General features: G+C 35.0%; 1 protein-coding gene across 5 annotated transcripts in view; it reads right to left on the bottom strand.

Moving 5' to 3' along the window:
* Window positions 1–26659, bottom strand: part of LOC116597710 (sodium channel protein type 2 subunit alpha) — a 134720-nt gene that overhangs the window by 43028 nt on the left and 65033 nt on the right. For 4 of the 5 annotated variants that reach the window (XM_032355807.1, XM_032355806.1, XM_032355805.1 and 1 more), the window contains 11 exons: window positions 26022–26150; window positions 25356–25447; window positions 24207–24479; window positions 21520–21583; window positions 19850–19991; window positions 19504–19710; window positions 17869–18156; window positions 12700–13047; window positions 8630–8762; window positions 4041–4279; window positions 1809–1982 (listed from right to left, as the gene is read on the bottom strand). In XM_032355807.1, coding sequence (XP_032211698.1) covers window positions 1809–1982; window positions 4041–4279; window positions 8630–8762; window positions 12700–13047; window positions 17869–18156; window positions 19504–19710; window positions 19850–19991; window positions 21520–21583; window positions 24207–24479; window positions 25356–25447; window positions 26022–26150 — 2089 coding nt within the window. Of the gene's footprint in view, window positions 1–1808; window positions 1983–4040; window positions 4280–8629; window positions 8763–12699; window positions 13048–17868; window positions 18157–19503; window positions 19711–19849; window positions 19992–21519; window positions 21584–24206; window positions 24480–25355; window positions 25448–25541; window positions 25634–26021; window positions 26151–26659 lie in introns of all 5 variants that reach the window. The other variant, XM_032355809.1, reaches the window with a different exon arrangement.

Raw genomic sequence — 26659 nt, 5'->3', positions numbered from 1 at the left:
TTTATTTAGAGTATATTATTGTAATTATTCTATTTTATTATTACTTATTATTGTTAATCTCTTACCGTGCCTAATTCATAAATTAAATTTTATCACAGGTGTGTATGTATAGGAAAAAAACAGTATATACAGGGTTCGGTACTATCCACAGTTTTAGAAGCACCCACTAGGGGTCTTAAAATATATTCCCATGGATAAGGGGGAGGAGACTACTGGGACTTACTGTATTCGAATAAGAAATATTTGGACTTAAGTAAAAAAGCTGTATTTTGTCAACTCTTATGTCTTCAGTGACTTAATTAATTCATTATAGAATGTAAATGGCTTGTCACCACTACTTGACATGTCATTTGTATGAGCTCCTGGAGTCCTCTAAGGTACCATTTACAGTTCAACTGCAGCAGCATTTTTATTTCTGATGCTTCAGTAAATGTCAGGCCAAGAGTAGTGCATTATTTAATGGCATCTAAGTTACCCAAAGGAGTGGATATAAGTACCAAAATGTTTACTTTATTCCCAGCGAATAATTAATGCAAAAGAGCTACACACTAAGCAAAACACTAATGATAATATGTTTCCTATTTTCCCAAACTGCATCACATTATCTAAAGATTTACTAAACATTTTTAAGTAGTTGCCCATATTATTTGTTATATAATCACTTCTAATTTTTTTTAAAGATTTTATTTATTTATTTGACAGAGATCACAAGTAGACAGAGAGGGAGGCAGAGAAAGAGAGAGAGGGAAGCAGGCTCCCTGCTGAGCAGAGAGCCCGATGCGGGACTCGATCACAGGATGCTGAGATCATGACCTGAGCCCAAGGCAGCGGTTTAACCCACTGAGTCACCCAGGCACCCTCACTTCTAATTTTTTCTCTGTTTTCTGCATCCTTTTAGCTTCAAATTAGATTCACAGCTATCCATGACAACTAGGGAAGGAAACCATAGCTCTAAGGATCTCAATTGAAATTTCATCTTCAAAGGTGGTACAGGAAATTCTAAATAGACTTCAGAGCAAAGTCTTGAATCTAATCACCATTAATACATTACTGATAGGAACCTGTCTTTAGAAACTATCTACAACCCCTATTAATTGAAAATAAATCACAAAAAGAGCCAACTCAAAGTAACATGATAAAACATATTGCACTTTAAATGGAAATGTGTCAAGTGATATTTTGTCTTTTAATTTTAAAAGATTCGTGAACTGATGAATATAAAGATCAAATAAAAGACTCTTTCTCTAAAATTAACAAAACGTAATACAGCAAGTCTTCTCAGGACTACATCTGGTGACTTCCTGCCTGGCAGAAGGGGCAAATGTGTGGGGGCGCTCTACTTTCTTCTCTTGCATACTCTACCCATTCTCAAATCGTGACTTCTGTGGGGGCAAGGTGGGAAAATCCATAATTCTCAGCCTCTGAGAGAAAGGTGAGCTCATCCTAAGTCTCAATCAAGTCTTATGCACAGTTAAGCAAACTTCACATAACTGAAAGATGAATAATATGTTGTTTAATTGTATTTGGATTTATATATGAATCCTTTTTTCTCCCTCCCTATTAGCCCTGCCATTCAATTACTAAAGACAGAACTGTTGGTTGTTCGTTTGAATAAACATCATTTACCTGTCAAAGCTATGATGAAGAACAAATTACCAGCTGGTTGTAAAGGAATCTGGTTTGTTTTTAAATATACTCAAATAATATTTTAGTTATAGAAAAAAGTATAATTCTTGTTCCTACTAGGTAAGAGAGAAATTTGATTAAATTAATTATAAAAATATTATAGATACTCTCAATTAACTTACCAGCCGAAATGATCGGAGAACTGACAATCCTTCCACGTTTGCCAAACCAAGTTCCATTAAACTAAGGCTCACAATTAAACCGTCAAAAATATTCCAGCCTTCTTGAAAGTAATAATATGGATCCATGGCTATTATCTTGAGAAACATTTCTGCTGTGAAGATCCCAGTGAAGACCTAAACAAGAAATGTTATTACACAAGTGAACACTCTTGAAATCATAAATAATTATTGAGCTATTTAACTTACTCCCAATAAACCACAATTAAATCATAAATTTTAAAAATTGGTTTAGATCCAGTAACCTCAAATGGTGTGTACTCAAATCAATATTTAAACTGTTTATTATATTTAAGTTTTATTAAGTTATGAGGAGTATATGAATTAAGACCATAAAATTAATATTGTCATTTTTATTTTCATGAAAGTTTCAGCTAAAATATTGTGGGCAACTGCACTTCATAAATTTCAATTTGATGATTTTTTCATTTTCATTCATTTTGAAGTATTTCTAGTCACTCTTGTGATTTCTTGTGATTTCTTCTTTAACCCACTGTCATTAGGAGAAGTTTTTTAATTTCCACATATTTGTAAATTTTCCTAGTTTATTATTTCTAATTTCATTCATTTTTGTCAGAAAAGTACTTTGTATGATTTCAATCTTTTTAAGTTTATTGAGGCGTGTTTTATAACCTCATATATAGCTTATCTTGGGGAATATTTCATATATACTTGAAAAGAATGTATATATACTTGAAAAGAATGTATATACCCTGTCCATACATTTTCTACCATTCCGTGATTCACCTCCAATGCAAATCTTGCCTTCCTTAACACGTAAGACAAGTCCTACTTTGAATTGTTCATTTGTTGTTTTTGTCTTTCCAGCATCTATTCTCCCTTCATCTAGAAATGGCAGACTTGATTTTTTCTTTATAATTCTACTCATTTACTCTGTCTCTAGTGATAAGAAATGCTTCTGGTTTGGCCAAATAGGGCATTCTAATTCTAGAACCAGAGACTGGCTTAGAAATGGTTATGTAACTCCAGTCAGGCCAATAATCATCAACTCTTAGACCTTTGTTAAGGAACTAGTTAGGAAGCACAGTCCTTCTGCTCAGGAAACTATTCTGGTAAGATAAAAGTTGGTGGGCTGTTGCCACCAATAGAATACCCAGCCAGAGACAAAGGAAACCTACTGGGAAGAAGCAGGGTCAGAAAATGACTTCCAGTGACATTGCTTGAGAAACAGAATCTGTACAGGTTAAAACCTGGAGCTGTGCCCAAATGGGTGTTAGCTACTTGAGGTAATGAAATTCTCTTTATTTTTGCTTATGCCCATTTGAGTTGTTTCCTAACACCCACCTTCATTAAGCTTTCTTCCATCCCTTGCTTGTTTTTTAGAGATAATATTGAAGTGGTTCCCATATAGGTGAAAATTTATACTAGGTAATGTTATTATTACTTCCTACCCCATAGTTCTATGATTTCTGACTACAGTTTATGATATTCTCTGAAACAGCTTTCAGAGCCTCTGATATAGTGTTCAGACATCCCATTGTTCTGTCCATTTCTTCTGGGTACAGTTTCCCCAGTTGTGAAATACAAAGATAGTATCTGCCTTAGGACTGAATTTATGGGAATCTAGAGAGCGGGAGCTCATGTAAATTTCATTTCTCAAGTCGGGAGGTGCATGAGAACCTAAGCCTCTTTCATTTATATATAATATATATATATATATTTGTGTATGTATGTATATATGTATATATGTGTGTATGTATGTATATATGTATATATACATATAAATAATCTCTATATGATTATTTCCTCCCAAAAGATTCCATCTTCAGTGTTTATAAATGATGTTTCAAAATTTTCTGATTTGGTATATTTTATAATTTGACAAATGTGGTCATGACATTAAGAATCTATTCTAACTACCTGATGAGAAACACATCACAATCTTGTTAACATAGACCAATATCCTCTATAATTAATGTGCATCTTTCTAGTAAAATTTAATTCTAAATCAAATTGTACATAAATCTTTCACTCTTCTGCATTATTTAACTGTAACAATCAATATATTTTTGTTATAAAAAAAGGATGTTAAACTTTTGCTGTCCAGGTGTACCTGGCCAATTAATACACATTTAACTTGAAGGTGATATATGAAATTCATTAAGGCAGTCATGAACTCTTTCAAGGGGAAGAGGAATCCTCAGTGAGTCTTACCAGGTTCCCGACTGACAGCACACTGCTGAACTGCTCTGTCATAGGGTAGTGCTCCATGGCCATAAAGAGTGTATTTAAGACAATGCAGATGGTGATGGCCAGATCAACAAATGGGTCCATCACAACCAGGTTGACGAGATGTTTCACCCTTAACCATGGTTTACAGCAGTCCCAAATCAAACACATGTTAGCAAATTTGTACCAGCAGGGTGGGCATTTCTGTCTGGATTCTTCAAGTTCTGGGGAAAATAAGTTAGAATACTTATGAAAACTGCTTAATTTCTATTAGGCAGCATTGCTTTAAATTGAAAGTGATTTTTTAGAAGTCTGAAGTTGTCAAAAGGCATTAATAGGTTAATCTGATGGTGGAACAGGAAAAGACCTATTATGGGTTAGTTGTCATAAAAACATGGGCACAGAAAGGCTAGTAAATTTTCCAAATCTATTTTGGCTAAACATAGTTTCACAGATCCTATCTGCAATATTAAACTGTCCAAAAATTATCTTCAAGGATATTTGAAACTAATGGGGAGGACTTGGGTTAAGCTCATCCATGCTCCAGATAGAGCCAGATGCATATATATATATATATATTATACATATCAAAGAATCTCTTCTCAGAAGATGTCCTAAAATTTGTATCAGTCGTGCTGAATCTTAGTTTCTTGAATTAGATATATGTTTTGAGTCTTTTAATGAAATAGTTTGGTCAGTGTCACCAGTCTTAGTCAAAAAGTTTCCAGTTAAGCTTTTTTAAATATAGGCTTGCATATTAAGCTCAACAGGATTCTTTTTCTTTAAATTTCTTTATTTAACTAGAGGGCACAAAAGAAGAGAAAATATGCATGTTAAGAAACTAGGATACTCACTGTTAGCAGAAACTAATGTTTCAATTGAGAATTATGTACTACTGATAAAATATAAGAGGATTTTAGGTGGAACGTATGTAGAATTCATAAATTATCATGTTGTGGATTTATTTGAAGGTATTAAAGTGTATAACTATCATACCAAGCCTATGATATAAGATTTCACATCATAATACACTAACTTAAGAAAAAAGTACAGTGATTTCAAGAGGCATTTCAAATGAATAACAGGAGAAATAAGACAGACTTGCATAGCTCTTTAAGGTGATACTCAAAATACTGAACCTTGGTAAATACTGGCAAAGAATTTTAGAAAATTAGGAAGTGGGAAATTCCTATCTTCTTTGGTAAGATGATCTTTTAATCAATTCTTAAGTGGGAAAACAATGCAGAACTTCTTTTCTGCCCATATCATTACTTCACACCTGATTATGTGTTCTGCCAGATATAAGGCCACCACTTCTTAGCACTAAAATAAAGGAAAAAGATTCTTTTTTAATTCATGGTATATTTGACTCTGGTCAGTTATTACTACTGTTGCAACTGGAATATTTCTTCAAACCTGATATAATTAACTAGAAGCTAAACTTTGTGGGGGAGAAAATAACATATGAAATGGATAAACACAACCATAGCTAATGATTTTTTATTTCACTGATAAACATTCACTATTAACTAATTCTATAAGTTCACCACTTCCCTAAAGTAAATTAATTTCCTGAATATTTTTAAGCAGAAATCCATTAGAGGTAGATTCTTCAGTTGTCTCTTTAGATACTACAATTCTTCAGGTGCACAGTTCATTTCTCTTTTTCTTAATACATAATCTTGTAAACAATAAAGAATAGCTGAGGTATAAATCAGAGGAAAAATACAATATCAATAACCAGTTATTGCACAGATGCTTTTAAGACTCCAAAACAATGTCATGTTTATGTTGAAGGTAAAAAGATATCATTTATAGTAATTAACAAAAGAGAAATTAAATAATAACTCTTGGCCTGTGTATAGTCAGGATAAGTATTTTTAATGCTACTTGTCATTTAGCAGGTAAAGAGAAGCAAATGGGAATTGGGTAGAAAACAAACAAACCAGAGAAAAGTTCAAAAGGGAAAATTCAGCCAGTGTTGCTTATCTTGACACCAGGAAAAAGTGGATCAAAGTTGTTTTAGTTCTAAAATAAAATCATCCCATTATTCATGCCGGAGAGAGAGAATGAGAGACAGAGAGAGAGAGAGAGAGAATCTTACATTTTAAAACAAAACATAGCACTCAGGAAAGAACGACAGCCATCTCTCCATTATTCCTGTGTGGATGATCCACACTGAGATTCCCTTACATCCTAGTTTGCGTATTTTGCTGGTTCTCCTCAATTCCTCAGGTGTTTGTAACTTACCCTCCCTCTATCCTTCCCAAGGATGTGACCAGAAAACATTTCTGTACAGTTTTTGCATTTAAAACTTGAAAAGCAAACAATTTGTTTTTGCTCACCTCCTACAGTTTCATTAAGTAGGAGGCTATTCATTACATGGGACAATGGAGACTTGACTGTAGTTCAAAAGAAGGAAAACAAAAGATGCCAGTCAGCTGGATCAACAAGCCTGGTTCAGAGAGAGAGAGAGAGATGGGGTGGTGGTGGGGTGAGAAACTAAACCATGATTAGACATAGAAGAAAGGACCCCAAATAAACGAATTATGTCAACCTAGGAAACCTTCTACTGTTAGCAGGACCAAAAAAAGGAAGGACTATGTAAGACAGCTCTGATATGCATGTGTATGTGAAGTATTGCTAACAACCAACCTAGATCAATGTCACATTCAAAAGTTTTAGATACCATTGAATAAAGAAAAGAAAGGTTTATATTCTATAAAACCAATGAAAAACAGAATGAAAATGTTGCCATGGTCCCTCACAAAAGTATAGTCAAGAAGCTCTTCAGGTATTAAACCTGCTTCCTAAGTTATACATATTTCTAGGACATCCTAGGCAACTCCAGTGAGATACATTTCAGTGGAGAGCCATGTGGATACACTCATTTTGAACTCTGTATCTTAATTCGTGGGCAAGTTCAATCTTGTGGTGGATTGATGTTTTTCAAGTAATTGCTTACGTTAGCTCAAACTTAATGGTATCAGAAGTGCAAAGTAGGACTGTTGATTTAGACTTACCCTGTCTCCTTCTCTACTTCTTGCTTTAGGGAGCAGACATGCTGCTGACATCGGTAGCAGAACCACTGGCAGCTTCCTCTCAGTGGTTTTGCTATGGCAAGGAGCAGAAGACCAGAGAATCTTCAAAAGATTTACCTGGAGGGACAGGGAGGAGCAAGCTACTGGCAGCTGGGGGAGAAGAGGGAGTGCAAGCTAACGCAGGCGAGGTTGGGGAAGAACGTACTGAGTTTAATATTCCATAGAAATCAATGAGAAGATTTCTGATACTGCATTAAGATTTTATGAAAATTGGGTCTTGTAATACTGACGTGGCTGTGATATATATCCAGACATCTACACTGTGGGTTTTTTTCTGGCTGTGACTTTTAGGCTTTTGGTACTGGTATTCGTATCAAAAAATCTTTGCATTCAGACTGGAAAAAGAATTACTCCAAGAATGCCAAGAGAAACTATAACTAACAATAAGATATGCATGTGCCTGTGCATTCTCTCTCATTCGCCATCTTTCTTCTTCCTTTGACACGTCTACAGAAACACACACACACTCATGCACACACATAAAACCTAGGAAAGGGCAGAAAGAGGGGGGTTATAAAAGAGAAAGGGAGAGAAGGGAGATGGAGGGTGAGGGAGAAGGATAGAATATATTTTATATGAAAGTATTTTCCAAGTAGTTGAAGTTGATAGTTCACATTTAAATTCACTTATAGTGTGGAAAGACACAAATGTGAATTAACAAAAACAAAGAAAGTAAAATGACAATGATTATATTTACTGACTGCCTTCTACATTCCAGATATATAGGTGTTTTATATATGATGTCTAAATTCTTACAACAACCTGATGCCTAGACCTCATTATCTGCATTTTACTGATGAAAAAACCCCTGAAGTTTAGAGTCGTATTAAAACATTTAACATAGAGGAGAACCAAGAATCGATCACAGATCAAGCTGTCCCCAAAGTCTTTATTTTGGCGTTGTAAGATCCATACTGCTAAACAATATGCTAACTACTCAGATATACAATCTGCAGCTAAAGAAAGAGCTGATATACTGTAAAATACTGGTCAAAGAGAGGCAAAAGTAAGTCTACAAAATTTTGAAAAGTTTGCTTCAAACTGGTTAATATCAAACCTTAATCCATATTTTCATTTATAGTTCTGGTTAAATCAAAGGACTCTATAACTTTTGTCTCAAGTAGTTAATACAATTCAAATGGGTTAGCATGATCATGAAAATAAACATTTATCATTACACTCCTTTCATTGTCATGCACACAATAAGTTTCAACAGTTTAGAAGTGAATCTACAAAAGCAGTATTCCATGTATATCTTGAATTTACAGTAGCTTCCTGGAGGCTAAAGGTAAAAATCTGTATGAGATAGTAGAATCTACATGTTGTATGTGGATTTTATTTTATCTGGTAAAAGACATAATGCCGATGTAATATAAAGTCAGGAAGAATTTTCTTGGAATTTATGGAATTAGTATTTTTTTCATCATTACCAACGTACCACCAAGTAGCTCTGCTATAAGACTTCTGACATACCTTCCATGGTGTTAGTTAAAATACTGGCTAGACTCATTGCTCTTTGCCTTGCTGTAGGATCTTCCAGTAAATCCATGGAAACATGATAAGAACTGGACCTTCTCTTTCTTAGTTCTGTTTCAGTAGTTGTGCCCTGAAAATAAAACTTCAGGTAAAATAACTGTTATTCTTAAGGTTAGCAACACCCAAAGTGTTGGGACGCCTGCATGGCTCAGTTGGTTAGGCCACTGCCTTCGGCTCACGTCATGATCCCGAGTCCCAGGATTGAACCCCTCGCTGGGCTCCCTGTTCAGCAGGGCATCTGCTTCTCCCTCTGACCCTCCCCACTTCTCATGTTCTCTATTTCTCTCTCTCTCTCTCTCTCTCTCATAAGTAAAAAAAAAAAAAAAAAATCTTAAACAAAAACAAACAAAACAACCCAAAGTGTTCCTATAGTAGGTACTACTTAACTAAGCGTCTACCAGTTGAGAACAGCTCATTAAGATTTTGCTGGAATCAGCATTCCTGGGAAGTGTTTGAAAGCCCATCAGATTCTCAGCCTTCAATGACGCACAACTGGGTTTGCAATCAAGATGGACTTTAATTCCTCCACGGTGGAGCTTTTGGCTGGAGGGATCATGCCTACCATTGCAAAGATAATCTTTTAGCATTTCAACCATTCCTACCTAGAACTTCAGACTGAAACTCAGTGTTCCTTAATTTACTTTCAGGTTGAGTTATTAGATCTTTATAGATACATATTCACAGTTTAACATATGGGAGGAATTTTTAAGGTTTCCCTAATATGTGTTAGTAACAGTTCCCTTAAAAGATGAATTGAACTTATAAAATGCTTTTGTTCATTATAAATAGGTAACAACTCCTAACATAATAAAAGCAAGTATTAGAACTAATTTTTAACATTTACATTTACAAAACAACTCTACAAATCATCCACAAAACAACACATCCTTGGTGCTGAAACTCTAATTTAAGTCAATAACACCAAGTTAAGGAAATTTGATTTTTCACTATGACAAAATGATTCGATACTTTCCTATTGCAAAATAAACTCACCAAGATTTCAACATGGGCAGAAATTTATTCCTACCTTGGGAGATCAAACAATGAAGTTAATTATCATAGGAAGAAAGGGCAAAACTCACGTATTTCATATGCTGATCTGAGTGCTAATAATAAATAAGTCATAAGTTCATAAGTTCATAATCCTCCCTATTTCTAAAAGAGCAACATGATTCCTGTTCATCTACTTTGACTTTACTGTGGAATGAATAATTAACATTATTTTATTAACCTGAATACTTCCAATGCAGACATTCAAAAGCAAAGTTTCCACTCAGTTGAAATGATTGCCACTAGTGGTGATAAACATCCATCTAGGTCACCCTAAAATTAATTTTATGGTAGAAGAGAAGCAAGATTAATGAGAAAAAAAATACCACCACCACCACAACCACCACCACCACCACCTCACCCCGTTTTAACTAAAGCCCCTCAAATCAAAAAGTTGTTTCTCAGAAATTAAAATAATAGGCCTGGTCGGAGAGGCAAAGTTTTAAGGAAAAAATAGGGTCACTTAAAGGTCATCTAATCTCTTCTGCTCTACACAGAACTATATGTGAAATCCTAGAAGTCTAATTTTTAATGATAGATTTCTGATCCTCTAATGATATTACTGAGGAAATTCTTTCTTAAGTTAAATTGCTTCTATTGAATTTACATGTTGAGGATACTGTGTACTTTGGGGGATATCATTTGCCTTCAGTGCCTCATTCTCTATTCTCATTTTCTGCTCTGCTGTCTCTCAAAGCCTACTCCTTTGCCTGCACCTTTGGCTCAGTACCCTGCCTCTGAGTGCCTGGCTGCGTGATTGCAGAATGGACATGATGGAGTGGAAAATAAAAGGACCTCACTAAGCTTGGCTTCAAATGGGCTCTCATTTGTCTTCAGAGAGGTGTCCTATCCTTTCTGATGGGGCAGGAGTTTTATGGTAATTACTGATAAATTCTAGTTTCTGAGATACTCCTTGTATTTATGTAAGGAAATTGAGGATTTGTTTTATTTGTTTACCATATATCAAGATCAGTGATGCTCATACTTTATCCTGTGTAAGAATCATCAAGGAAGGAGTTTCCCAGACTTTGTTCTCTTCAGTCTTATGGTGTTAGTAAGTCTTCATTGGCCCAAGAATTTCTATTTTTTCTATTTAAACCACTTTATTGAGGAATGACTGACATGCAAAAAGCTGTACATATACACAATTCAGTGGGTATACATTGTGAACTATCACCACTATCAAGGCCACAAACATCTCCATCACCTTCCAAAGTTTCCTCTCGATCCCCCTTTTTACTGTTGTTGTTGCTGTTATGGTTTGTGATGAGAACACTTAACATAAAATCTACCATCTTAGCAAATTTTAAGAATACAATGCAATATCATTAGCTATGGGAATTATGTTATATAAATCTCCAGCACTTATTTATCTTGCTTAATAGAAATTTTCTATCCTTTGGCCATCAAACTCACAGAAACAGAGAGCAGAATGGTGACTGCCAGGGGTTGGGGGAAGAGGGAAATGAGGAATTTCCATTTTTAAGAAGTATCCCAGGAAATTCTGATGTAAGTAGTCTGAGGATGAGTAAATTTTGAGAAACACTGGGTTAAAAAAGAAAATGTTTGCTTCCGTAGCCATTTTCTTACTTTCCATTTAAGAAAGTTAAAAAAAAAACTCAATGAAAGACAATATTTCAGTTTGGGTAGAATATAGTTTTAGTTGCTAGCACACTGGGGGTAAAATCTTAGTTCCACCATGTGCAGACCTCAGCTTCCTCTTCTTTAAAATAGGAATAATATTAGTACCTATCATACTTAATGAACTAAATGGACTTAATGAACTAAAATACATGTAAAGTGTTCTGGGCGGTGTCTGGTACATAGTTAGGCATGGTTATTTTAACAGAGAAGTTGATATTCCTTCTGCATTCTTCCTGGTCCTTCACTACAAAGTTCTACATTTTTCACTATTTATCTGACTCCAGGTACTTGGCCACTTCTTTGGGAGAAAGTGGTGGGGAGAGGCCATGGGAAAAAAGTAATCAATGGCTATTTCTATAACCTAGGTAAGGGGTAAGAAATTTCTCTTTTAGGTGACTGAAAGCTGACTACATATGATTTTAATGTGGTTGAAAGAGCTTCTCCAGCTATAATAAATGGGCTTGTTTTAGAAAAATCATACAAAGAAGATTACAATATGATTTGGAAAGCTCTAAAATACAACCTAATGACATTGCTGGAATATTTTTATGTCGGGAAATAAAATCTTATTTAATACCAAAGTTAAAAAGCACCTCATGTTTTACAAAGGAAAATATCAATAATATATTCTTATAGGTGTCTGCTATTTAGTTGAAACTCTTTTTTATATGCTTGATTTACAGCGTCTTTGTGTACAAAAAGAAATCATGGTAGTAATATAAAAATTGAAATCTTCTCTAAAAATTGCAATACATGACCCTACCAGGTACTTTGAGTGACTTCTTTATCACACAAAGGTACAATGGCTGGCTAAAAATGAGTGGGTGCTGAAAATGTTACAGCATTCTGACCTGCAAAGAAAAAGAACAGTACATGGCAGGATTTAGATGTCTTTAGTAATAGTATCTACTTTAAGCAGAAGTATCAAATTCTCTTTTCAGTGGAACAGTGGTAATAAGAATCTTTTTTTATCATTTCTTGCATTTCATTCAATGATATTAATTAAACATTATGTTTGATAAATTGTTGCTGTGCTTTTTGGCAAGTTTCATACCCCTAGGCCTTTAAGGATATCCTTTTCTTTTTCCTGTATAATGATGAATATTTCTAATTAGATTCTGTGAGAGGCAACCTATATTTTTAATTAATTTGTAGAAACATCTAAATAGAACAATTTGACAAAGTGAGTTCACAGCTGGACTCAACTAACCCCAACAAAAGACCTCACAAAATTCCTGGATATGGAAATCAAAAAACACTGCTGCAGCAGCCACAGGTCCCTTCCCAACAGTGGCAGTTTTCATTGGCCTCACCTCAGGAAGGAGCTGTCCAGCCGGAGATGTGAGGGCAGAAGGGCCCCCGACCAGTGAGACCACTCCATTGCAATCCACCGCACTGTGCATCTTTCCGTTCACCGGCAGAATGGGTAGTACCCTGGAGGCACGGCTGGCCTGGCTGACATTGCTGTGACGCCGCTCTCCATGTCTGTGTGGCACAAAGAGAGAGTCTCTCCGGCTGTCATTGTCCTCAAAGGTGCTGTGCTCATCATCGGCAAAGTCATTCTCAGAGCCAATATCCTTTGTTCGGCCTCTGAAACTGAAAAGGCTCGCCCTACTGTTGCGTCTTGGAGAGAAAAGGGAGCCACGGATGCTCAACAAAGACTATGAATAATAAGAAAGCAAACAAAACATGGATGAACAGAATTAAGAGCAGTCATCCCCAAACATGTGAGACGTGACTCATGTCAGATTTGTTGACTTACCTGAGAGTAAGTCGCAGGACAAGTTGGAACCATGGGCTCCTGTGGTAACTGCTGGTGTTGTTCTGGCACACTCTACCAGGTTCACCCCATTGGTTTTGCTTTACCTTTTTCTCCTTTCCTTCATTTTTAATTTTCTATCATATTCTCTATTTTACACATGCCTTAAGATAGTTGCAAGTACCCCTCAACATTATTTTTTCCCATTACTGGTACATAAAACAGAATTTTTTGCTAGACTCTATTCTAGAAGTTAATCTCATTTAACATGCCAATGAAAAGCAACTACACAAACACCTACATTCAGATCCTTTGAAGCCAAAAATATAGCCAGTAAGAGCCCACTAGTGACCACACCCTGATGCAGATCTCACCACAGAGGAAAATAAAATCAATCTTGCTAGTAGGTCTGTTTAATTATAGTACAAGGAGCAGCTTCTCCCCTTCCCTTTGCATATTTTACAATGTGTTCATGAATAAATTAAATAAATCAAGCTGAGAGAACTGTATGATTCATTCCATGATTTTCACTCTTCTGTCTCTCAAGAAATTTGAAAAGACCATATTCACAAAAACCTGGTTTTCACCAAGTATTTGGTCACAATGATTACACAGATTACTAAACGGCTACATTGTCACTGCTACCGTGCAGTTTTCCTTGATTCTTAAGCATTGTAGCATTGAACACAATCACTTCCCGATTATTATTAGTCTACTTTTATAATTTCACTATAGTAATCAACACTTTCTTGCTTGTCCAATATCCATTCCTCCTCCTTCTTTCAACAGTACCCTGATTATCCTTGACAAATGATCCTCAGTCAAGACTGTGACCAGGCCCGGCCCTCAGGCCATCGAGAACTGTTTAAAGCTATGCAGGGGACCCTGATTGGTCCATTGGCAGCCACTTATTGCTTTCACAATTGTTGAGAAAGAGGTGCATTTTCAATTGGGGTTGCTAAGAATATGGAATATAAGTTTGAAGTTGCAGTAGCATCTTGCCACTGTATTGGAGGAACTAAGGCTTAAAATATGGAGAAATGTTTGGCCATAGTAACATGTTTGAGTCAGTACCTAAAGCTACTGACATATTATTTATCAAATCTAATCAGTTATCTTTATTTAAGCTGGCTAGAGTTGGATTCTAGGATTATTAATGGAACGAATACTAATTTAATCATTTAAATGTTGTTAGTTTGATCTTTTTCTCTCCAAAGGATTTAAAGCTAACTAAAATTATTTTGTACCTATATATTTTTTATATTTCCTGACCAAAAAGTATGCTTTTAATTTTCTTTTTAGCTAAAAAATAATTTTTCTCAAAAATGTCTATAAACATCTGTAAAACATTTATAAGCTTTAAACACTATCTTGTGTTATGGAATCTTATTCATTAATACAGAAGGAAGGACATTTAAAGAGGCTTATCTGCTCCCTCAGAAGACATCCTTTCTTCTTTTCCTGTTCCTGTTTTTTCATTTTATTACCAACTTCACTAGTAAGATTCCTTCTCTTCCTTTACTGTTTTCCACATAAGTAATTTTTTTTTATGTCTCTCTTAGACTACTACCCAATTTCCTTCACCTCTTTTCTCTCTTTTCACAAGGGACTTTGAATAAGCTATAAAAACATGAGAATTACAGGATTTGTGACATACTGGCTATCAGCTCAAAAAGTCAGACAAGATATGCTTGGAAGTAAGAAATAAGGTAGAAACTATACGTATCACTATTAGTAGGAGTTTATATTTTAACTACAAGTACTCTACTTAATTAGAGCCAATAGAAGGGTCTGGAGGGAAATAGGTTATAAAATTGCACACAAGATTTCTCTCTGAGTTCAAAGGTGAATTATGCCATACGAGAGCACAGCTTACATGAGACAGCTGTGTGAAAAACGATTGTGTCCCATCTGTTAACATTAGCTTCTGTTGTTTGCATTAATTATCTAATCCATAACAATCAAATCCTGCACCACAAATAAAGGATGGCCAATACGAAAAATCTTCCATAACAAATGAATCCCTAAAAAACCCCAAAACTCCTGCTTTATTATAAACAGGAAGTGAAATAATAACCTTAAAAGGTTGACTATATCTAATGACTTAAGAAGGTTGACTATAACTTCAGAATAAAATAGATTGAATGTCCAATTCTTGGTTTTGGCTGAGGTCATGATCTCACGGTTCTGGGATTAAGCCCTGCATCAGGTTCTGCACCCAGCACAGAGTCTCCTTGGGATTCTCTCTCTCCTTCTCCCTCTGCCCCTCTCCCCATTTGCACATGCTCTCTCTCTAAAATAAATCTTAAAAATAAAATAAAATAAATAAACACCCAGATTGTCTTGAGATTTGATTAGAGATTGTACTCTTGATTTCCTTCTCTCCCATCTCCCACATGAACAAGTCAAACTGAAGTCTTAGAAATATTTCATACAATCCACCTACTTTACTGAGAAAATTATAATCTTGCAGTTGAAGCCTACATTGTATATATATTTTTTCAATGTGTAACTAGAAATGGTTATCAACACAACTGCCTTTACATCATGTCACCACAAAATGACAGTCTTTAATACTTTGGGGTCTTAGACTCTCAAAAAAATCTATCATTGGGTCTTTCATCACCTTAAGAACATCTAGCTTCCTTAATATTTTCTGTATGACTTCCAGGGACTTGGAAAGTGGGATTAATATAAATTCAGGATTCTCTCTTTTCTTTCTCCCATCTTCCTCCCTCTCTCCATCTCGCCCCATCCTCTTTCTTTCTCCCTCTCCATCTTCTTAGCTATTCATCTATTTATCAGATAAAAGGAAAGTTTTCACTCTTTTAAAATATAGATACCACTTAAGAAATAAATATCAACCTGAGCGAGATGTTGCATGTTGTATATGTAAGTAATCACTTATCATGCCCAACTAGCTAGGAAATAGAGTTACAAAGAAGACGGTACTGGGAGAATGTTATATTTGTCGGCAATATTTGCAGAAAGAAGTAGGTCAGAACTTAACCTTTTCAGGCTTCGTTATTTCACCTAGACTTAGTTCTACTGGATTTGAATTTGAAGCAAATTGAAGACACCTGGTGATCTGCAGTTTCAAATTTAGGCCTTTTTATCTCTCTAGTAACTCACCTTCCTTCTCCGTTCCCTCCCTCCCTTCTTCTTTTCCTTCCTTTTCAACATGACCAATGCTATAAAAAGGGGATCTGATTTTTAAGAAACTCACATTTATTAAGATTAATGTCTCCACTAATTAAATCAAAATGATGATGACAACAACATGAATGAGAATGGGTATAAAATGTAGAATTAAAACCAAATGCTATTTTAAATGCAAATCCAACACCACCAATCTTTTCATCTGTCCTATCTCATAATGCTGTTTGGACTTAGAATGAAATGAATTGACTTACGAAAATTTTACACATATTTAATATGAGATTGTGAGACTGTATATACCACAGAGTTTATGAAGAGTAAGTATAACCCTAAATATATGTATATTTTTAGGGAATTCAAAATGTAAGTTTCTTTATCTGTTTTTTAAAACATTTTTTCTAGTCAGGCTGCTGAAGTGGAAAGTTTCAGTGTCACACCAAATTTGAATACCACCTCAGCCTTAATAACTCTATGGTATTGGTCAATTATTCAACTTCACTGGGCCTAATAAATAGTGAATACAATTCTAATGTTAGCATTAATTATGATAATGTAACAAGAATACCAAGGATAAAACAAGCACTTGACAAAGAATACAGCCCTCCTGTTCTCACATCTGTAGACTGGGGATGATAATTATAGTACCCACTCGGGGCTGTAGGCTGAGTTTATACTGGAAGATGCAAAGGACTATGTAAGTGTTAGCCATTATCATTGCTATCAGTGTTGTTCTCATTGTTATGATTACTGAATCATACTAAGGTTTCACTACTAGTGACGCTGTCATCCGAGAAACTGTATTTCTGGTAATTCTCTTGGTAATTGCAAAATGTAAGGATCCTAAATTTCAAAGTCTCAACAGCTTGTGTTGGTACATAAGCCACAGGCATCCAGTGAACATTTACTATACCATATAATCAGGATATCTTTTCAGCACAAATCCTACATTAAACATGAGAGAGATCATCAAGTGCAATTAAGCACCACTATTTATTTAGTGTCATAAATAATCCTTAGCGCATTTCCACCTAAGAAATTTGGCTACACTTCTAGAAAAATTTTGCGTCAGTCTCCTTTGAAACAAGCGTCTGAAGAATGATTCTTCCAATGAAGTTTGTATGTGAATGGGAACAACTACACAGATGGTCTGGAAGAATACATCGTTCACTTCTAGGAACCTGCCACTCAGAAAACCCATAGCCACTGGGACCCGGCACAGTCGTGTAGCTAAAAAGGGATGGGAACCATCTGCTGATAATTTCTCATGTGGAAAATTGCCCTGAGATGTTTGAGCCTTCCACAAAACCTCAAAACCATTCAGTGGGGTCTAGGCTCTAAAAACACTTCCTTGGGATTTCAAAGAGTTGCAAAACTCACAAATTCTCTGAGGTGATAAACACAATATTTGATGATCATTACAGTTCTGAATGTACTGTGCCATCCATGTAGAAGGTGGTTTTATTTCTTCCAAATTCTTAAAATTTGGTAGAAATACCAAATTTTGTACCTTAAAAAAATGGTCTGTTGTGAAAATGCAATTTATGTAAGCTAAGAATATCTTTACCTGATGTGGAGAAGAGAACCTCTTTTCATATGTCAACCTGCTTCCCTCTAGGGAAAAACGGAAACCTTTTTTTCTTATGCTGTCTTCGGATTCAGATTTGCGGACCCCATCTTCCTTCTCTTCTTCTCCAGACTGCTCTTTCTGCTTCTTTTTCTTCCTTCTGTTTTTCAGCTCTTTTTCACTCTTGGAGCTCAACTTTGATGCTACTGAAGAACTCTCTGAGAAAACTCCTATCCCGCCGGCACCGCTGAACTCTCTCGATTCTGCAGATGCGGCTGCAGCCGCCGCCTGGAAGCGCACAAGGAAAACCTTGAAAAACTCTCTCCCTGTTTACTAGTTAATCGTCTTCAGTACCATGAATATGACCTTGAGAAGCAATTCTCCATTCTGGTCCATATTTTGGAAAACCATGCGTTGTCATTAAGCCAATTAAAGAGTTACATTCAAAAGACACATGGAAGATGATATATGTGACTTTGATGGAAACTTTAAAGCTCTGGCTTCTCACTATGCTCTCTAATTATTCAACAATATGAGCAAGACATTCAAATATCATAACAAATTTTCCATGACTTAATCACTGTATGAAGAAGGAAAGAATTTAAGAATTAAAGTTTCCTATTTTAACCTGATCCATCACACATCTACTTGACAATAAATTTTTAGTGCCAGCCTAAGTTAATGAATTTTATTCAATTAAGTATTTTAGTTTGATAAACTTATGTCTATGACTTAAGTGGGGGTATTTCACTAAGAAATATACATCAAAAATATATTATAGAACATATATACATATATGAATCCCAGATCATGGCATCTGAATAAATTTCTAAATTATTAAAGTGCAGTTTGGGGAAAGCTATTATATTCTATCTTGTTGCTGTTACCCCAGTATATCTTATCTATCTGACCTTTATTAAATATTTAGGATACTCAGTATTAAAAGGGAACTGCAGTCAAGATCCAAGAGAAGCCAAAAATAGGCACTTGGATTAGTTAATGCCATGAAGTCGAGCAAATAAAATTAGAGCAATTCTTGTATTATTTTGAAGTCTTATCAAATCCAAATTAAATTATTTTTATAGGATAGGAGGCAGAGAATGTAGTGATTTCCTACATTTACACACCAGGATTTTCTTTAAGCGACCCATAAACTTGTATTAAATACCCTTCAAATAAAAAGTAAATATTAAATAGGTCCTCACTTTTCCGGGTTCCAGGAAATAATCTCAGTTTGAATCTGGTTTTCTGACCTTTCCCACCTCTACTGACACTAATGAAGAAGCAACTATAACAAATTCCTCTTCCTCAGAGCATTAAGCAAATACTTCAATTGAGGGCATATAGGTCTAAATACTTTGTGAGCCTGAATAAATGAGGAGTCACAAGGGAGGGAAAAAAAAGTCAATAAAGCAATTCTAACTCTCCATGTTTTGATGCCATCAGCATTGACAGTAACCATCAACATAAAATAATAACCTAAAAATCTAACATGCTCTTAACACCAAACACATATGACATGTTTCAAATGTTACTGTTATCCACTGCTGGTTATATGTGGTAAATGCCCTGACCTCGTGTGGTCAGAGCATTGAATCAACAAACACAAGAGCTCTATGCTCTTGCTAACAATACCTGAGCTTCTTCTTGTTGCTTTTTTAACTGTTCAAGCATCTGTTGAAATTCAGCTTCTTTCTGTTCGGCTTCCTCAAGAGTTGCCTGATTCTGTTCCTCATAGGCCATGGCCACCACAGCCAGGATTAAATTTATAAGGTAGAATGAGCCCAAGAAAATAACCAGTACAAAAAATATCATATATGTTTTCCCAGCAGCACGTAGTGTCTGTAAAAATACAAGAGATCTTCTATTAAATTTTATATAGATGCTAAAAGCTCACACTCCAAGTAATACAGTATTTTACAGCAATTCCCTTGATCTCAGTATTTCATGCTTCCAAAAGAATCTTTTTATCTGTTCTCACCAGTTGGTAAAGGTTTTCCCAGAAGTCTTGAGTCATGAGACGAAATAAGGACAAGAAGGCCCAACTAAAGGTGTCAAAGCTTGTATAGCCATAGTTGGGGTTTCTACCAGCCTTAACACAGATGTATCCTTCTGGACATTGGCTGTAATTAGATTAAAAGAAAAAGTCAGTACTGCAAGTCTGCTGGGTGACTTCCCTGTTTCTACAGACTCTAATGTCTACTTTATATGACAGTAGGGAAAACGGATTTCTCTCACCATACCCATCACTTAACCCAACACTATGTGGACTGATTTACATAATAACAGAATATATTAGGTCTATTTGTGGATTTCTCTGTGATTCATAATTGTCATTATATTTATTATGTCTCCATATAAAAGTAACCTACCATGATTAATATCTTTGGAGACTTCTAAAATGAATAGAAGAATAAGTCAACAGGGAAAAAAACTGATTTTCACTGAAGATATCTAGATGCCGAGTGTGTGTGTGGCAGTAGAGAAGAGGGGTGATGGAAGGATGGATAGGAGCACATGGAGAGGAGGGAATGTCTCTGCACAGTGAAGACTTCATAACTATGACTTGAATGATCAAGTCAAACCTGGCCCCAATATTGTGCCTGACACTCCTGGGATGCATGATCTTGAGTTAAGTTTCCTAACTTTGCTAATCTTCAGGCATCTCATATGTGAGAAAGGGCTAATAACAGAACCTGCTTTACAAATACACAAGCGTTGAATAAGATATTCTATGTAAAGCATTTAGTATGGTACAGACAAGGAATTAAAATTAGCCTGCTCAACTTAATCACTGGGATTTGGAGAAAAAGGCAGCACAATATTTATCAGATGAACTAAATGGAAAGTCTGTTACCACTGGAAATTCTGCTACAGGGATTAGTTATTAATGTCCACAACACCATCTTCCACTGAAGAACACTAAACTTCTTCTATGGTTCTAAATTCTTGTCAAACAGGGAAAGGTAATTATTTTTCTGAATTTTCCTAGGCTTTAGCTCCTAGTGCCAATACTTCTTCATAACAAAGTTCACATGTCAATCATAATAATCAAAAGCATTATTGAATGCTGTTATAGCTACATATCTGCTAATCCATTTAATCCTCACAGCAACTCTATTATTATACCCATTTGTCACTGGAGGAAACTAAGGCAAGGGGAGGGAGTGTTATTTTGTAGAGTGAGGATTGAATCCATGCAAACTTTGCAGCCTGTGCTCTTAAGTACTTTGCTAAAATATGCTCGACATACACTCACCATGACTCAGATACTGACATTATCTTCAGAGATCTTACATTTGAAGCCATGGAGACCACATTAGCATATATAAAATATCACACTTACAAAAGTACATGCTTATGAATTCCATTAACCTAATCCTCTAATACATATGTACTGCTTTTCTATTTTCCATTGAACTAATTTGGAAGATTAGCTGTGACCTAATACGGAAAAACAATTGCCACATATGAGTGTGTGAAGGAGGTGAGAATCCACACTTATTTCAGCTATTTTGAGAATCAGCGTGAAGTGGAATTTATGGAGGGCTCTGAATGAGGAGTGAGGGAGGGTTGGATGGGTGGGATGTGGCAAGTTTTGGGGGCCAATGGAGCAGTGTGGCCTGAAACTCAATACGAAACATCACTTACCCTGCATCTGAGCTGTTGCCACAAAGCAGAGCATCATTTTGCCCTTCCAAAAAATAAAAGTGACCTATTTAAAGAGTGAGGAATAGAAAGAATCATTAAAAAAGTGCTCAAAACACTTCAGCCGTTGTGTTCAAGTAATAAACCTCATAATTTTTTCAACCATAATGAAATGGATAAAATAATGAATATGCATATGGCTAAATGAAAATATGTTAATAACTGAATACTAAACAAATATCAAAATATAAAATTTTTATTTAAACAAGGGCTTAGAAAATCTGTTTTAAAAAGAATATTTTGGGGAAAGAATAGCTATTATAGCATTCTCTTATCAGCATTTATTGCAAATATAAACTCAAATGGCTTGGGATACTTCAAAAAAAGAATTGCCAAATTAAGGCTGTTTGGCACAAAAAGTGAGAGAAAGGGAAGGCTTGTTGCTTCAAATTGCTTCCATGCAAGTAAAATTTTACTTTATAAGTACTTTTTTGCATGGACTCAAAATAGATTCAGAATTTTTTCCCTACCAATTTTACCTAATTTCCTGTGAAAAATGGGGTTAAGTCTTTCTCTTTTATAATGCTCTAAATAAGTATTGTTTGGGATTTTGGCTTGATTACTGTCTTTCAAAGGAACAGGATAAACTTATTTCTTTGAAGATATATAATTTTCTAAGTATTTCTAATTTCTATTCTTAGGAAATCTTATATATAACTTCAATAAGTTGCAAAGATGATCTCAAAAAACATACACATTCATAAACATACATATTCACATACAAAAACACACAAACATTAAAACACATACATATACCACACGAAAAATTATTGTAATGGTTTTTAAGACTGCTTAAAGACTATATTGAAGGAATTCCCTAATAAATTACGCAAGGAAATCTGGGCTGGTGTTTTGCAAAAAGTTTTAGATCCTTACATCACAATATATGCCAAAAAAATATTTCTAGATTTTTAAAGAGTGAAAATTTAAACACAAGTCTATTAATATAATACAAAGAATGTATAAGTGTTTTTATATAGGATATATAGGTGGTTCCTCTATATGTACAATATCTAAGGGAATATCTTTATGATCCCTGAATTAAGAAGCATTTTCTAAACTTAAATAGAGAAAAATAAAAATAATTTTGATGACTATATTGCCTAAATATGAAAATCAGTTAAGCATTAAAAAAAAGCAGTAAGATGAAAAACAAGTTAAATATATTTGCCAGAAAAGGACAAAATGTTAACATGCTTGATAAATTAAAGAATTCATATGAATTCTCCAAAATTTACTATCACTTGGTGAAATAATGGGTAAAAAAATCAACAGATAATTCACATTATATGAAATATGTAACTTGTTAATGATACTAATAAACATGAGTTTAAAAATTCTACTGCAATAATAACTAAGGAACAGTTCATTTTTCTTTCTACCAAAAGATTTTAAAATACAATAATAGTCAATATTAAGGAGAGTTCAGTAAGATTACCAGTTCTGTAGGGAGTATATAGTGGTATATGATCTTTCTTGAGAGCAATCTGACACTCTTATCTTCATAGCCCTAATCTGGTTAAACCCATTGACACCCCCCCCCACCAAATTCTATTAATAGAAATTTAGCTGAAGGAAATAATCAGAAATAGAGAAAAGATTTATGTGGAAATATTGTCACTGTGCTGTTATTATAATATTAATAAGTAGGAAACCCCATAAATAACAAATTTTTAAAAAAACTATTTATTCAATGAATCTTAATCCCTGTCATAGAAATCTTCATAGGAATATTAACTCTTAAAACATTACATAATTTGATCAGGGAGATCATATGATAGTTGTCTTTCTCTGCTTGACTTATGTTCCGAAAGCCATGAAGGATACCTTAGAGTAAGTATTCCAGTAGAATACTGATAATCAAAAGACCAATGGGAGTTGGCTAGCTAAAGCACGGAGACGGAAACACTTGGACATCCAAATGATAATGAGGCTGGCTTCAGTGTTAAGAAATTATACTGAAGTATATGGCATCATACATTTATACTGATGTCCATTCCTAAATAAAATCAAACTAACTAATAAACAACTCTAAAACAATGACTGACACCAAAGGGATAAATTACAATAACAAAGGTTGGGTTTGAGTTTACACTTTCTAATCACCAATAAGTGAATGGCTGGACTGTGGTTGCTTAACTTCCTGATGATACACAAACATAGATTTCCATATTGGTGAGTGATTTCTCTATTTCCAGATATATCATATGCACTCAATACTTATCATGAGTCAACCAAATAAGGCCAACTTATTTTCCCAGTCTTCTTAAAAATGTGCTTCAGCATAATACACTGAATAGTTCAAACTACAGATTTATTTACTACATGACTGAAAACTCCTTCTTGATCAATGCTTATCAAATACCAAATAAAATGGTATTGCTTTCAACACTGGTTTAGGAAAAGATAACACATCTTTAAATGATAACTTTTATTATACTGATTGATAGGTAAGGAAAAAGGAGTAAAATATCATTATCATATCATAAATATCATTTGATTTCTGTATCACGTGTTATCTTAAATTGGTTAAGTCATTTAGTTTACATTAAAATTGAGACAATTTCCACTATATGTATTTCTTTAACTAAAGGACTAAGCAACTTAATGGTTAAAAGAGTATATCTTACTTTTATCCTCAATATAGTCATCCCAGTTAAACATGCTCACTGTCCTATTGAAAGTGGTACCGTTCCCATCCAATGAGTTATTAAAGAAGGAAGTGATGTTTATTTCAAAGGAAGAATTATCTGGGGGCCATTGCAAACATTTATTCCGCAGGTTGCCCATAAACAGCTGTAGTCCTATTAGTGCAAACACGCTCAGACAGAACACAGTCAGAATCATTACATCAGAGAGCTTCTTCACCGACTGGATCAGGGCCCCCACAATGGTCTTCAGGCCTATGAATGAAATCAGAGGGAGGGATGTCGATATACTATTCAACAGCTATGTTATCAACAAAAACATCATGAGCTTGTCCTGGAAAATAAAGATGTCATGCAGAATGCCAAAAATATTAGTTTAATGTTTGTGACTGAATAACATTTTCATGAAAAGCCTGTAGCTGGTGAAAATGAATGAAAGCAGAACTTGAACGTTCGTTAGAAAAACTGTGAATGGCAATGAACCAAAAGTGTATTTCCAAATACCCCTTAGAGCAAAAGAAATGATTCTGTTATTCATGCTTAAACATCAACCTTGTGTAAATATTTTGCTTTTATTTGCAGATGTCTTACTCCTTAACCTCTTATTGATTTTAGAAAAATCTGTATGAATAGAGTAGTAAGAAATCTTAAAGTCAATGGACTATGAAGTTATATATTTGTGATTCTGCAAGCTTGAGTATGGGTTAAAAAAGGAAGACATCTGAAAACTGAGCCCCATGCAGCACTCATGCTATCTCTTGCTCTTTCATTTATCTGCAGATAAGAACATCACCAGTTTTCGACCTAAACGGCCAAATTTGCATCAGTCTGAACGCCTCATTCTATAGCTTCTATGCGGAAAGCTTGATGTTACAGGATGCAAACCATGTAGCCTGTTACTGCAAATGCCTCATGCAAAGACCTGTTAAACTCAAAGGCTGATTTAGAACAGTTTCAAAGAAAGCAAGAAGTAAAAGCAAAGAATCAAACCCATCCAAAATATGATGTCTTGATTCTTGCTTTTTTACATATTTCTTTGCGAAGTGTGACAAGCAAAAGGCTTATGCACAAAAGCTGTGATTGTAACACCAATGCAATAAAGTCAGCCTCGGTGTTTAACCTAGCTCTCACCTGGAATGACTGAAATTGTTTTCAGTGCTCGGAGAACTCTGAATGTTCTCAACGCTGAGACATTGCCCAGGTCCACAAACTCTGTCACATATCTGTAATAGGGAGTTCACACACAACACAATAACAAAACACAAGAAACAGTTGGAGATATAAGGGGCCTACCACCTTATACCAGTTTCTTCTTACCTGGAATTACAGAAATAGTTTTCAAAGCTCTCAAGACTCTGAAAGTTCGAAGAGCTGAAACATTGCCTAGGTTTACAAATTCTGTTACATACCTGTAGAATTAAATCAGAGTTATTCAGAATTTAGGGAAATCTAAGTCTATGTTGGTCTTTCATCAAGACCTTTTCAAGTTCAATGAGCGTTGCCATCAGATTTCCCAATTAAGAGAAAAATGGCATTGTCTTCAATCTTAGTCTATGTTACTTGGGAAACTTTATTTTACTACTTTACAGTGCTAATTGAATCCAAATTAGACAATTTACTACTAGATCCTTAATCTCTCCAAAGTGCATCATTTGATTAGAAGAAAAACATTCTATGTTCACATGATAACTAAGAAAAATGCTTGATCTGTCAAGGGAGGCCACTGAGGAGAAATACAGCATAGGCTCCCACCAGTGACTTATTATTCCAGGATGGAAAATGTATGAAGATACTTACGCAAAAGTAATGACTGTGAAATCCAACCAATTCCATGGATCCCGCAGAAATGTGAAATCTTCTAAACAAAAGCCCCTTGCAAGTATTTTTATAAGTGATTCAAAAGTATAAATTCCTGTAAAGGTGTACCTGAGAGGAAATAGCCAAGTCCACATTAAAGAACTAGTAGGTAATTGACATGTACCTGTCTTAAAGGAAACTTAACAAACAAAAATTAGACTCTTCCATGTGGGTCTATACTAGTCTCCCTATGATGTAAGCTTAGGAAGAGTTTAAGGCAGAAGAAATATTACATTCTGAAAGACATTCTCATTGACTCTAAGTAAGTAAGTATTGTATTTGCTACATTAACTAATTTGAAGGCCCAAATAGTATGATTCCATATGATGATATTACCTGACATACACTGGCTTTCAGCCTGATTTAAATAAATAGGTATTAACCTCCAAATTACTGTAGCATTGTGTTTAATAAAATATGTATCATTAAGAGCCATGAAATATATAATAATAACACAGAAAGATGATAGCCAGGGCGCTTGGGTGGCTCAACTGGTTAACCTATTGATTTCAGCTCAGGTCATGATCTCAGGGCTATAAGATTAATCCCCTTGTCAGGCTCATTGGGGAGTATGCTTA

Source organism: Mustela erminea, chromosome 8 (assembly GCF_009829155.1).
Source record: "Mustela erminea isolate mMusErm1 chromosome 8, mMusErm1.Pri, whole genome shotgun sequence".
Classification (NCBI taxonomy): Eukaryota; Metazoa; Chordata; class Mammalia; order Carnivora; family Mustelidae; genus Mustela; species Mustela erminea.
This window is presented reverse-complemented; position numbering and strand designations above follow the sequence as displayed.